The sequence below is a fragment of the Scardinius erythrophthalmus genome (assembly GCF_964197995.2).
Source record: "Scardinius erythrophthalmus genome assembly, chromosome: 24".
NCBI lineage: Eukaryota > Metazoa > Chordata > Actinopteri > Cypriniformes > Leuciscidae > Scardinius > Scardinius erythrophthalmus.
Genome location: NC_138244.1, coordinates 3777764 through 3793618, shown reverse-complemented (window position 1 = coordinate 3793618; position 15855 = coordinate 3777764). Strand labels below are relative to the sequence as shown.

The following is a 15855-nucleotide window of genomic DNA, read 5'->3' as shown; positions in this document are numbered from 1 at the left end:
TGCATAGCGAAAGTATATAAAGTAGCGAAACTATAAAGTAGCGAAAATGGATGACCTGCTAGAATGGATTCTGATTGGCTGTCAGTGTTTTATCGTTTGACAGCTGGAAAAAAAATCTTTCTGAAAGTGATCCCAACGATATCGTTCCTCATATCTTTATCGTTATAGTTGTGGTGTGAACTCTGTTATTCTTTAATATGGAGAACGATTTTTAGAATTATATCTTTATCGTTATCTTTATAGTTATCGTCCTTGATGTGAACGGGCCTTAAGTCAATCTACTGCAGTATTTCCTCTCTCAATCAGTAGAAAATGTGGTTAACACTCAGTCATGTGTGAAAAATAAATAAATACCGTCATATACCTTGAAACCGGAATAATTTTGAAAAATACCGTGATATGGATTTTTGGTCACACCGACCAGCACTAATTGCAGTCGCTTGAAAAATGTTCTGTTTGTCTGACATGTCAGAAGCGAACCTGAAAGGCTTTATTTCTTCTGCAGAACACAAAAGATGCTATTTTATAAAATGTCATGTTTTGTTTAGGGATGCACAATATATCGGCCACCGTATCGGTATCGGCCGATATGTTGATTTTTAATATTATCCGATTAAGCCGATAAATAGTGGATTATTTCCTTCAGCTGAGACACTTCAGATGCGACTGTTCAACATGATGTTTTGAATTGCTTGAAATATGATTGGAATCACTTGCAACATGTGCAGCAAGTCTGTCATATCGGCAGATATAACGTTATAATTGTGTGCTTGTGTCATGGCTTTTAATGATGAGAATTTTGTTTTTGTAATCATGCTCTCAAAAATTAGCCTCTATAAAAATTTTGATTTAGATTTATCGGCCAATATATCGGTTATCGGCTTTGAAATATAAAGAATTATCGGTATCGGCCAAAATGTTCATATCGGTGCATCCCTAGTTTTGTTCTTGTCCATACAATGCAAGTCAATGAGGGGTTGTTTTGCTCTCATGGACTTTCATCGTATAAAACAGCTGAAACATTCTTCAAAATATCATCTTTTGTGATGTGTAGAAATGGTATATGGTATGAGGTGATCAAGCTCTTTAAGAACGACTGGTATGTTAGTTTGCTTGGCTTCCTCGATGTTAAACAACTGGAAAACAAATAAATGTGGCACTATAGGACAGGTGTGTGTGTGTGTGTGTGTTGGCAGATGACTCTCAGATGAAACTCAGGCTTTAATGAGACCTGTGTCTGTTTTGAATCTCTTCTGAATGTGGGTTATGAAGGAGGGGGAGGATGGCACTGTTAATGCCGTGGCTGTCGTTTGTTGTTGTGTTTTTTCCTCTCTTTGCTTTTTGCACTTCTTTCTTCTTGTGGTTCAGGGCTTTTTCGTCATTTGAAGATGCTGTTTTGGTTCACAAATGTTTCCTTTGCTCATATTTTTGTTTCCCCTCAAGGATTCTCTGTGTTTCCGAGCCTTTAAACCTGAACTATGAGAGAAAAAAGGCTGAAAAATCTATTTTTTTAGAGTAGTTTATTGAACCTTTACTCAAAATAATTTTTAAAAATCTAAATGCATGTTTTTTAAATATCATATTTAATACATATGGCTCTGATACACTGAAAATATGAAGGAAAAAACAGGTAAATTTTATTCAGAGAAGCAAACTGTGCAAAAATACGCAATTTGGTGCAGATGCTGATATTTACATCGACAAAAAGATGAAATTCTGATGATTGTAATGTAACTCAATGCGATCTTTATAACAGTATAGTGAATACATACATGCAATGCATATAAATATCAGTCGTCACAATATCTACCTTATAATATCTTAGTAAGATGATATTTAAATGCTTAGTTTTATGATCAAAGCTCTTAGTTTTAATACAATGCAATGCAATACAATGATGATTCAGAGATGAACAAATAAACCTTCCTCAAAAGCCTGATTGTCATATTCAATACTCTATTCAATTTTTCTAGAAAACGATGTCTGGATAATCAAGCAAAACTGCTTCAGTCCAGTAAGAGTTAATCGGAAATATTACTAACATTATTGAAGTTATTCCTATGTTTACTTTACAAAAATCAGTAAAAATTCACTTTGTTGTGCAATTATACTCAGACTTTCACTTGCTTAAGTCTAAACTATCACTCAAATGACAGAAGGTTTTGATCATGTTGATTTGCATATCCAATATGATACGTTAGGCTTTATAGACGTAATCTGAATGAAGACGTGTCTGTGGATGATTCTGACCAATCAGCATCCAGCTTAATGTTTGTTTTTATTGACGGTTTAAGTCTCCTGATGATGTTTGCGAGATGCTCGTCTTTGGCATGATATGGTCTGGTAAATGCGCTTTCGTTCCCGTCGGACCGATGTTTGACATCCCTCTCTGCCTCAGATGTGGCCAGCGGAGCGGCTTCCAGAGGCCACTCCAACTCAAATTACAGGCCGTTTTTGCTTTCCATCAATCAGATTTTTAGTCACCCCTGCTCTCGAATTATAGGCCCGGGCAGTTAGAGCCCCAATTTGTTTTATGACCTTAGAGATATTACCGGATTCAGTCCTATTTAAGTGCTTGGATGCTTGAACAGAGGAAATATTGTTGCCTTTCCGATTTTGGGGAAAACAGCTCTGTGAACCGAATAAACATTAGTCACATTATCTGTGTGCAAATTAAATGCGGTGTCTAATTACGCCAGTCTAATTACACAAAACCAGTCACATGGGTCAATTTTTGGAAATAAAATAAGCTGAATAAATAAGCTTTCCATATAGGACAATATTTGGCCGAGATGCAACTATTGAAAATCTGAAGGTGCAAAAATATCAGAACATTGAGAAAATCTCCTTTATATTTCTCCATTAATGTTCATGATTGCGCTGCATTCACTCACAAAAATGAATGTTTTATATATTTACGGTAGGAAATTGACAAAATATCTTCATGGAACATGATCTTTACTTAATATCCTAATGATTTTTGGCATAAAATATATTTTTTTTAATAATTTTGACCCATGCAATGTATTGTTGGCTATCGCCACACATATACCTGTGCGACTCGAGACTGGTTTTGTGATCCAGGGTCACGTTTAGTCTTTTTAATCAGTCATTCACTTTGAATTTGCCTTTGAACCCCGGGATCCTGAATCTGTATGAAGGTAAAACAGTAGCAAAACTCGAAAGCTTGCTAATTTGAATGTGAGAACTTGTAAAATTAATATTTGTATTTGTAAGTTGAAATTTATACTTGCAGCTCTGATGTGAAAAGCTGCATCTATCGATTTGCACACACAGACAATACTCAGAACACCTGTGTTTTGAATTCGAAGTTGCAGATTAATAGTTACAAATGTGTAAAGTGTCATTTACATAAACAAAATGACAGGCACAATTGTGTACTACACATTTATCTTTGTGCTTTAGTTCAGTTTCGTTGTACAACCACAAGTCGGCACTCACAACCTCTCATATCTGGCAGTACAGCTTCAAATCCTAGCGCTTTGACTTTTGCTACTCTTTTTGCGATATGCCTGTAGCAAAACTCACTCGTGCACTTGTAAATGCAGACTTGAGAGAGCAGAGTCGGGGGCGGGGCTGGGGTCGGAATGAAGTCATTTTATTGGTCGATGCCTCACCAATGAACAACGCCAGCCACAATGAAAACAATGAAAACAATGAAATTATCTGATAAGAATGTAAAATGTATACCTTGAAATGCAATGCAAGTCGCTTTGGAAAAATGTATTGTAAATGTTTTAAATATTCACCCTAGCCTAACTGTTGGACACACAAAAACAAACAAAACATAAATAAATTATATATATACGTACGTACGTGTGTGTGTGTGTCTTTTAGCCTACAGTCTATGGTATATATATATACCAGATATGGCAAATATGTATGGCATACGTCATATGTTTTACGTCATATTCTGTGCTCATCTGCTTTTCTGTAGTATGCATTATAAGCATTGTGTCTACTGAGTTTGATAATATCGTTTATTTATTTTAATATCAGTCTAATGCATTAAGCCATGTTAGTGTTTCAGTGCACGCGGGTTTCGTGACATCATCGAACTCCCATTTCATTGGCTAGGTGCCAACCAATAAAACGTCTCCTTTGACCCCCCCTCCTCCCGCCCCCCTTTCTCTCTCACCGCTTCTGAGTTTCAAGTGCACAAGTTAGTTTTGCACCTGATATATCGCGAAAAGAGTAGCAAAAGTCAAGGCGCGAAATTTGAACTTGCAGTGACAGATTTGAGAAGTTGCAAGTGCCTATTTGAGGTAGTACCGCGAATGTGAACGTAAGATTAAACGCAAAATATATATTACAAGTTTGTGCCTGTCGTTGTATTTCTGTGAATGGCATTTTACACATTTGTGTCTACTCGTCTGCAGCTTCAGATTCAGAATACAGGTTTGTGACTATTATCTGCAAGTGCAAATTTCAAAATTCAACTTCAGATTTTTATTTTACAGGTTTTCACATTGGGGCTGTGAGTGTAAATGTTCATGTACAAGTACGAATATTTATTGTACAAGTTCTCAAATTCACATTTACATGCTCTCGAGTTTTGCTACTGTTTTACCTTCATAAATCTGACACCTTCACATTGTGCGTTTAAAGAAAACAGGCCCCCGCGCAAGGGCATGAGCGGCGTGTTTTGTCTGGCAGTGCCGAAGTGTTTTGGTTTAAGCGCTGGAAGCCGCGGCTCGTTCTCCGTTTGTTTTTCAGCCATTGATTGGCTAGCAGACTTTGTTTTCTCATGCAGTGGAATGCAGTGGAATGCATGAGAATCAGGTCTTTCTGCAGCGATTCTTTCATTCAGGATGTGAGGCTGACAAGAGGATGTTTAAAGTCTCCCAACACCTTTTTCTTTGCGCTTTTCCCCCTTCAGCTCTGAACGCGACGCTGGCTGTTGTTTACATAGCTTGGATTAGCGACGCTAACCTGTAAGGCCTCTTAGAGTGAAGTACATCTAAACATAACGTGGCGTTTGTTAAACTGTGTCGACGCGCTGAGAGGTGTTGATTGATGATTGGTTTAAAGCCTCATGGTTTTTCCTTAGTTTTTGCATATTTGATGTTCCAGTGAAATTCTTGTTAGCTAACTCTTTGTCTTTGTAATGTTTTGCTTTTGCGGCATTTGACTTTGATGTACTAAAAAGTACTTGTTATGAGCCGATATTGCATTTTTTTGTGTAATTTATCCATATCAGATTATAATTTATATGTATCTATTTGATCTATTTTAATTGGATTAATTTTACCATCATCTAACACTCACTAAAGTTAATATTTAAAAACACTCATTAAATGAAATCCTTACCAAATCTAAAAATGTAGCCTATATCAATTTCTCATACTTTACATTATTATGCTGTGATGTTAAATTCACTAGAAAACTTTTATTTTAGTATTTACAGTTTTATTTTTTAGACAAATATTCATTGCATTTTTTTTTTCTAATATAAATAATAGATTTATTATATCAGATATTTATAAATAAATCAAGTCATAGAATCTGTATATTAGCATTATTGTTACTACGACTTTAATATTGTGTACTCTTAAACTGTATTTCAGCATTGACTGTTAGCGTTTTGCTTTTTTAGACAATTTTATTTTGTTATAAATATTATTTTATTGCTCAAATGATATTCAGACAAAATATGAAAGAATTTCAGACTATTTTAATCTAAGCAATATCAGGTTGGCAAGAATTTTAATACCATATACTCCCAAATAAAAACATGTAGCATTTTAAAATGATAGGTTTCCGTTTTTTATTTATATTTGGTATATTATATATTATATTTGTTTTTGTTTAAATAATATTTTGACAAAATATAATAGTTTTAAACTAGAATTGTAATATCATGCACATGCACTCCTAAATAAAAGCTTTTATATTGCTGCACTAAGTTGCATTTGTGATTTCCCTGTTGCTGTCTCTGTTCTTATCGCAGGAGAGAAATGTCCCGTGTTTTCAACCACAAAGCGCGTCTCAGAAGAGCAGCAGCTTGTCTTGGCAGGCGTTCCTGGGTTTTTTCCCCTGGTAACACTGAAGTCATCGAGCACTCCCACCTCTGTGGTCATTGTGTTGTGGCTAGACGTTACTTTGCTCTCTGAGCACGAGGCATCTGTTATTTCCATCGCCGGTTGTAGTGGAAATGCAGTTTAACTTAAAGGGTTAGTTCCCCCAAACATGATAACTCTGTCAGTAATTACTCTCCCTCATGTTGTTCAACCCTGTAAGACTTTCGTTCATCTCCAGAACACAAATTAAGATATTTCTGATTAAATCTGAGAGCTGTCTCACTCCTCCATAGACTTCTGTGTTAGTGAAACTTGCCGGCACAGAAAGTTAGTAAAGACAATGTTTAAAATAGTCCAAGTGACTCCAGTGGCTCAACTTTAAGTTTATCAAGCGACGAGAATACTTTTTGTGTGCAAAAATAACGACTTTATTCAACTCTTCATTTTCTTCTGTGTTTCTCTACGTCAGAACGGAGGCTCACGATTGGCCAGCATCACACACATGACCAGCGTCGGCCAATAGTGAGCCTCCGTTCTGTCTGAATTTCTACGCCACTGTAGTCACTTGGACTATTTTAAACATTGTCTTTACTAACTTTCTGTGCCGGCAAGTTTCACTAACACAGAAGCCTATGGAGGAGTGATCCAGCTCTCAGATTTAATCAGAAATATCTTAATTTGTGTTCTGGAGATGAACGAAAGTCTTACAGGGTTGAACAACATGAGGGAGAGTAATTACAGACAGAGTTAACATTTTTGGGTGAACTAACCATTTAATGTATGACACTCGTTTAACATATCGTTAGCCTCATAGCATAATTGCCTGAGTCCTATTTAAAAAAATTATAGGCAATTATGCTATGAGGCTAACGATATGTGATTTTCCCCAGATGGGGGGGCCGAGGCACATTTTGATTTTGTAGGCATGTAAGCTGAACCTAATTCAGATCTAGGGCTTGACAATAAGAATAATGTCCATCTTAGCGAGTATAATCAAAAACGCAGTTGGTTGTGTCTTAAATGAACGTAAACATTGAGAAAGTAAACGCATGTGTATCAGTATATTGGATCTGTGCATTCGCTCTTAAAGTGACAGTAGCCTAATATTCTGTCATTAGTGTTAATCACACAACAAAAGACAGAGAAAATCACTCACTGGTCTTGACTGAATAACTTTAATAAGGATTAATCTATATTTAATATATACAGTGAAGACTATGCAGTGTTATTTAAAAAAAAAAACATTATCTGGTGTAGCCACGCATCCCTGTCAGATCCTAATTCTGTAGATTTCTTCCTTCCCAGCGTTTTGTTTGGTCGTCCTCCTCCAAGGGTTTGGAGAGATGGTTTGCACAGCTGAAATGTTATCCGCTCTGAGGTTGCCTGATGCTTTCCAGACGCGAGTGGGATCCCCCTAGATCTTCTCCTCTGGCGAGGAAAGGCTCTTTTACGAGTGTCCTCTCAGGTGTCACTCTCGCTTGGGTCGTCCATCGCATTCAGAAGTGGCAGATCAGGTTTCTTTCCTGTAGAGGCATTCATTTCACACAATTGTACTTGATAAGTAAAGCCTGTCGTCAGCCCGGATTATGATGTAGTTTCGAGATGATTTAAATGATAGTTTCAGAAAAACGATGGCTAGGGAAAAAAAAAAAAAGAAAAACTTCACGATTTATTTTTTGGGCTTGGCGTGTCAGTTGTTTGAAAAACTCAATCTTGTGTTAACCGCAGAGCAGGACTCTGAGCAGGGTTGGTGTGCGCCAAACTTGGAGGGAAACTAAAAGAAAACGAGCTCAGAACCGCTAATGGTGTGCTTCAGACCACAAATGAGAAACCGAGCCAGGAAGCAAACGTTGTTTTTGTTGAACCTCGCTGTCTCTCCCTCTGAGGTCCTGTATTAATTTAGCTCTTGTTTCCAGGGCATTCCCCCCCCCTCGAGTCATTCCACCTCACGCTGTGCGACTCGAGAGGCTGTTTGGTGGTCTCTCTGTGCGGATCATACATGCTCAGGCTGTGTTGACACAATCATATATCGGTTGACTGATTTTTCTCTATATTGCATGAACACATTTTTTTCTGTTAAATGAAATCCTTTGCTTATCTCACAATTTATATCCGTTTCTCATGTACTGTACATTATAATGTTGTGATAATAAATTCAGCATTCAAAACTTAGCGTTTTTCTTTTTATTAGGGATGCAAGATATATCGGCCACCATATCGGTATCGGCCGATATATGTTAATTTTATTGTCATCGTTATCGGCCTGATAAGAAAAATTGGCTGATATATTAAAGCCGATAAATAATGGATTATTTCCTTCAGCTGAGACACTTAAGATTCGCACAGATTCGGCTCTCAAAAATGATAGAAAAATTTGGATTTATTTCGATTTATCGGCCAATATATCGGTTATCGGTTTTCAAATATGAAGAATTAGCGGTTATCGTTACCGGCAAAAATTTCATATCCTTGCATCCCTACTTTTTATACAAAATAAAATACATTTATATTATATTAAATACATTTTCCCCAGTCCAATAAGCCAATCACTGATTAGTTATGGCATTAAATGATGTTAAAGTTTATGTAAATGTAATAATATGACACTGATGACCCTTTCAGATAAAAAAAAAAAAACAATGTAATATCAGCTGATAACTGATATAGTGTGTGTGTGTATATATATATATATATATTAGTGTTAATTTTGATGACAGCTCTTTTTTAATTTAGTCTTAGTCCTGTCTCAAGTACTTTTTAATTTTTTATCATATTTTGTCAAACTTTTCCTGCTCAGTTTAATTTTAGTTAATGAAAACTTTTCATCATGCTCTATAAAGGTAAAACTGATAGTCTAATATTATTATTTTGCTAAAATTAAAAAACACAATCACTGTTGTCATTTGAGATTTATTTTTTTACATTTCATCAGAATTATTGCACTTTCCCCTATACGACGAAATCAAGAGGATCTCAACTCATACGCCCGGTGTTTTGACCTCATCTAATGTACTGATTTTATTATAGGCTATTTATCATATAAATTAATACACTGGAAATACAGGAAACATCTTTTGAAAATTAAAACTGAAATTTCTTATAGTTATTCCAAAAATGTATCATCATAACAGAAAATTGTGAGATTTAAATTCTTTACATCAGGCAATCACAAACGTGAAAGCTCGTATCTTGAACCGCAGTCTGTAATAATTTGCAGTATTCTGTAATATTTTGTCTCCTTTTTGGTAAAGTTTTTATTTAACTACATTTTAGTCTCCTTTTTTGTCGTCAACGATATTGCATGTTGATATAGTCACGGTCATCGTTTAATGACTCATCTACGTATCGTCTTAAAAATTTGTCATATATTTTCATTAACACTACGATATATCATGTATCTGTAAATAATATTGCAATGTATTCAATTATTGATGTAGATTGAGATTATTGTGCTTTTAATTTAAACATTTAGTGCCATTTGATTGGATTTGAAGGTCTTAGTTGTGTTGATGTTACAGCAAGTCTTTTCCATGTGTTTCTCCAGCATCGTCCGCATCAGTGGGCTTCACATGAGCTCTTAATAGGCCTCAGGTATAGATGTGTGTGTGGTGTTTGTGTAAACTACTTACAGTATCGTAGAGGACAGGTGTGTGAATGCAACACCCTCAGTCTAATCCTCCCGTAATCCCATCTGAGGCCATGTGACGGAAAAGTAGTGGGTTCATGCAAGGTGCTTAAAGCGCTTGACGTACTTTGACTTTTTGAAATTTAAATCCCGGAAAACCCATGAAAACAGCCATATTTATGAAAAGGTACTCGAAAAGTGCTTGAATTATTGAAAGATAATTAGTGAAATTAGTGTTTACTTTTATCGATAAAACAATCTTTTCACACAAAATACAGCTTTCATTCTTCAGGTCAATTATATATTCATGGGGGAACACAGTCTGCGATATCACCGATATCTTTGTCATAGTAATGTTTTAACCCTCTTTCGGTCATTTTTGACAGAAATATTTTACGTTTTTTCGAAAAAGTTAAATGGTCCTGAAAAAAAGTCACACTTGTGTGAGACGAAATGAATGAGACGAATTTCCTCTAGTGGAAGCGTTCGGTACTGCAGACAAACAACATCTGACCGCAATCAGGCTCAAATTTGGAACACGACTTGTTTAGATTTATGGCTTTGATTTTCTAGCAGTTTTAGAGTAAAATGTGTTTTTGAAAATATATATTTCATCGTATTTTGTGCATTTTTAATAACAATAAACGTAAAATTCTGTATCTTTTTTTTTCTCTTCAGCAATAATCTGCCACGTGTCGTCTTTGAAAAGAGATCAAACTTCAGTCTGTCGCTCTAAAGCATTCAAGATTTACCTCAGTTTAAGTTGGAAATGACATTTTCAGGTCTATGCTTAAAAAGTAAATGGATTATAAATACAGTGTAACCATAATTTAGTACCACAAAATCCCCTAAAAATACAAAATATTAAATAAAAAAACATTATCGAACTAAAATATAGTACATTCATTTCATTGAAAAAAATTTTAATTAAAAAATTCCGTCATTTTTGACCGACACGCGAAGAGCCCCAGAGGATTTAATCAGCTGTGCCGAATCAGTGCCGCTGAACATGCACTGAGAAATGCTTTAGACGCGAGTAAAGCCTGTTTCATCAGCGTCTTTTACCCAGGCGACGGTTTGTTCAAACATCTTACATTTTTCATTTATATTCATGCATTTGGCTGATGCTTTACTCCAAAGCAACTGGCATTGAATTCATTTAATCAGTTCAGGCATTCCCTGGGAATCAAATCCACGACCTTGGCATTGCACACACCAGCTGCTTTATCACTCGCAGCCTCGGTTCAGTCTGGAGCGGCCTGTGAACAAGCTGTGAGTCACGATAGCAACAAACGTGTGTGTTTCTCCAGTCGTCCCTCGTTAACATCCAGCCAGATCTTCCTCGTGTCCTCTTCAGCTTTCTGCTGCTTCTTTCACTTTCTACAGATTTACATTTGACTGTTGCCGAATACGCATTCAGACACGATGGTGTTTACATTTCAAAGTCAACGTGATCTCAAACTGTACCTGTTTTATTTAATACACTTTCTTGTTGTACATGATTTATATATTTTTTTAGTGCCGGGCAACAATTAATCTTATCCAAAATAAAAGTTTCTGTTTACATAATACATGCATGTGTACTGTGTATAATTATTTTGTATATATAAATACACAAACATGCATATATTTTTTAGAATTATTTTTCATATATATATATGATGCATACATATTTATACAGCAAATATTTCTTAAATATATACATGCGTATGTGTGTATTTGTATACAAAATAATTATACACAGTACACACGCATCTATTATGTAAACAGAAACTTTTATTTTGGATGCGATTAATCGTTGCCCAGCACAATTATTATTTTTTAAGAATTGATGCATATGATCCAAACAGCAATTAAATGTTTTTGGAAGGAATAAGCCATGCAAATTTCATGTGACCCGCTAAGATCCAACTACGCAAAAGCAAATGACTTTGAACCCATTTTCATTTGGATATTGCAAGTAAATTTCACAGATAATTGCAAAGTATCACATTGAATTAAAGCATAAAGACTGAAATACTCCAGTTATCGCTTAAGCGAAAAGCCAAAGTTGGTGTCTGTTGATTTGCATCGAGGTTTTCCTGAAGAATCTGAAGTGCCATTGAGTTTAATTGTGTTTTAATTGGTCTGATCTGCTGCATGATTGGTCCATAACAACATTTGGTCAGAGTGTCATCCGAACACTTGATCCCAGATGATCCCATTGATTCCAGAACGAAACGAACCCAAGCGAACGTTGATGCATGTCAACAGAGATACGGACTAATTACTGTGGAGTAGTTTAATGTCTGTTTTGAAGGAAATTGGCACATTTATCTCAAAGCTTTAGCTTTTAATTCTGTGTCACCCACCAACAAGCTTTAATTCAATTCAACAAAAGCCCATAATTAGATTATCAAATCGGCTCGTGTGTCTAGCGCTGAATTTGCAGCAGCGTTTGTGAAATCGAATGGACGAAATGAACCCATATTTTTAAGCATCGTTGACCATGAGTGATAATCAGCGAGCGCACTAATAGCTCTTGGCATTAAGGTTGAATAATCCCAGGCTCACACACTACACCCTCTGCACTGCGCTCACACACTTCACACAGTTTATCATCGCTGTGATTGAACATAGAGGTTTGGCATTACGCTTTCATAGCTGTCTGTTTACGGTCATTGTAATTATTAATTGTCCTTGTTTTTCTTTTACCTTATTTGAAATTAACGTTAATGACTAATTATTGATGAAGCACTGATTCACATCTAACTCTGGATACTTTTTTGTTACAGGCCTATAAACTTCTGAAAACTTATTTTATAAACTTGAATTAAACGTAGATCTTGGATTTTATAAAATGTATATTATTGTGTGTGTGTGTGTATATATATATGTGTATATTATGTATGTTTATATGTATGTATGTATATGCACAAATTAATGTGAAACCTTTATTTGCTCAAAAATATTTAAATGCTCCCAGAATTTTGTTAAAATACAGACTTGTAATAAATATATAAAATTCCTGTTACTCCAAGTTAATATTATTTTTGATATACGTTTTATTTATACATTTTTATGTTTTTTTTAAATAAAAATATTTTAAATAAAATATAAATATTCACCAATATTACTACTGATGGTTAATGTAACTAAAAATATTTATTATACGTGTTGTAAAGTGTTGTAAGTCTTTGTATTTTAGCGAAATTCTGGGAGCATTTACATTTTTGTTGCATTAAACAGTTTTACATTAATTTGTTGGGCGTCTCACATTAGGGGTTATTCATTGTCACCGTACAGTAATAATGGTAACACTTTTCAATAAGTTAACATTAGCTAACAATGAGCAATACATTTATTACAGTATTTATTAATCTTCGTTAACGTTAGTTAATAAAAATCCAGCTGTTCATTCATGTTAGTTCACAGTGCATTAACTAAGGCTAACAGAATTATTACAAAGTATTAGTAAATGTTGAAATTAACAGTAGCAAAGATTAATAAATGCTGTATAGGTGCAGTTCATAAGTGTTACTGTAATAATTGAATGCTTTGAGATCGTCCTACTGGTGTGCTTCCTCAAGCCATGTTTCGATAGAGTCTCATGATGTTGTGGTGATCCCGATCTGACCGAGTCCTCTCTGTAATGTCCCACAGATGGAGTCTCCGGTGTCCACGCCGGCGCCTCCACCGCTCCACCTCCTCGCGCCGGCCCTCAACACCGACGTCTCGTCCTCGTGCGAGCAGATCATGGTGCGCACGCGCTCCGTGGCCGTCAACACCTCTGACGTGGCTCTGGCCACCGAGCCCGAGTGTCTGGGTCCCTGTGAACCTGGAACCAGCGTCAACCTGGAGGGCATCGTCTGGCAGGAGACCGAGGACGGTAAGAGCCGGGTGCATCAGTTAAACATGTCAGCGCTGTTGTGTTTTTTCCCCTGATAAATATTGCAGTTATGATTTAAATTGCTCCAGCTTCAGGGCTCGACATTAACGCTTGTCCGAGACGAGTGGATTTTACTTGCCCGACCGGGCCCGATTAAAACCTCAATAACAAAAAATAACTAGGGAATCACCAAAACGTGAGAATGGGAATATATACAAATCATATTTGTATATATAAATACACACATGCATGTATATATTTAAGAAAAATGTGTTATTTATATATCAAATATTTATATTTATGTATAATATAAATTATATACACACACACACACACACACACACACACACACACACACACACACAGTATATACATGCAAATATTTCTTAAATATATACATGCATATGTATTTATGTATACAAAATAATTAGACACAGTACACACACATATATTATGTAAACAAACTAGGGCTGTCAAAAGATTAATCGCGATTAATCGCATCCAAAATAAAAGTTTGTGTTTAAATAATATATGTGTGTGTACTGTGTATAATTAAATTTGTATATATAAATACACACACATGCTTGTATATATTTAAGAAAAATTTGTAATTTATATATAAAAAAATTCTATTTATATATATATATATATATATATATATATAATATAATTTGTATATAAATATATACAGTATATGTATGCAAATATTTCTTAAATATATACAAGCATGTGTGTGTATTTATTAGGGCTGTCAAATTTAGCGCGTTAATAACGCGTTAACGCAAAATAATATTAACGGCACTAATTTTTTTAACGGACGATTAACGCAGCGCGTATTTTCTGTTTGACCCGTGGCCCAAAACCTAGTTGGAGAAATGCAGATACAGTGTTGGCAACTTAGCCACATTGCAGACCCCTTTAGCGATTTTTTTTTTCCCTTCAACAAAGCGCCCAAACCTTATTTAGTTACTGCTCTCTCAGCACGCGCGCTCTCTCTCTCTCTCTCTCTCGCTCTCTCTCTCTCTCTCTCTCTCTCTCTCTCTCTCTCTGCGTCTCACGCGGAGGAGCAGCGCTTTAATTCAGTTAAACACAGATATTATGTTGCTTCTCTAATTTTACAAATATAGCCGAAATCAGAGCACGGATATTGTCTTTAGCTTATGTGTATTTGATTTCACCAGACGACGGCTCGATTATCAGAATTTTTGTGCAGATTAACGTCTTGGAAGGGAGAGCTGGTTATGTTTATTTGGTCGCGTTTCAGTCACCATTTCAAATTCATTCCGTTGTTTGACAACAGAAACAGTAAAATATACGTTTTATTGAGAATGTATTGAGAATTTAGCTTCATCAAAATGGGCACAGAGAGAGACAAACTACAATGTAATAATAAATGCTAAATGTACATTTGGCATTTTCAGAAGAGCTGCCCTGTCATGCAAAAATCTAAACATGTTTGTGTTAGTAAATTGCTCAGTGCAAAGAAAGAGAAGTAATGGGAACCTGGTATTTCTTTTTTCTTTCTACATGTGTCTAATAGACATGAACAAGTTCTTTGAAAAACATCTATGACCTTTGAAACATGTCTCGTCTTCATGCTATATTGACTATGGTTTCAATAATAAACATACATTTGCATAAAGCATCTATATTTATCAATGCCCACGTTGATTAGAGTATTACAAACTTGAAAAGTATTAATTTAAGGTATATTTAGAACAAATAAAAAATGTGCGATTTAAATGCGATTAATCGCGAGTTAACTCATGACAACCATGCGATTAATCGCGATTAAAATTTTAATCGATTGACAGCCCTAGTATTTATATATACAAATTTAATTATACACAGTACACACACATATATTATGTAAACACAAACTTTTATTTTGGATGCGATTAATCGCAATTAATCTTTTGACAGCCCTAAAACAAACTGTTATTTTTGATTTGATTAATCTTTTTCCAGCACTATAAATAACTAAAACAAAACCACTATAAGCTAAATTAAAATGAAAACAGAAAAATATTTAATTTATAATATTAACAAAACTGTAATTGTATATTAGTGATATTAAATTAGCACATATTGTGTCATATATATTACAGTCATATTGCGTTTTAGGTTTGATTTAGATGCAGCCCTAATGAAGAACGGGTTAAACTGATAGATCTGTCTGATCACAAGCTGATTTATTTGTGTGTTTGTTTCCTGTCATCTCAATCAATGCTCTAAACGATTTTACCATTTTGCCACAATGAATGAATGGATCACGTCAAACCCCCATCCTCCAATAACGCTTCCGATTGGCTCGTTTTGTG

General features: G+C 35.3%; 1 protein-coding gene across 2 annotated transcripts in view; it reads left to right on the top strand.

Moving 5' to 3' along the window:
• The window catches only part of znf609a (zinc finger protein 609a), a 107021-nt gene that overhangs the window by 62655 nt on the left and 28511 nt on the right, over positions 1-15855 (top strand). For both annotated transcript variants that reach the window (XM_081356448.1, XM_081356449.1), the window contains one exon: positions 13309-13534. In XM_081356448.1, the coding sequence (XP_081212574.1) occupies positions 13309-13534 (226 nt within the window). The remainder of the gene's footprint in view (positions 1-13308; positions 13535-15855) is intronic.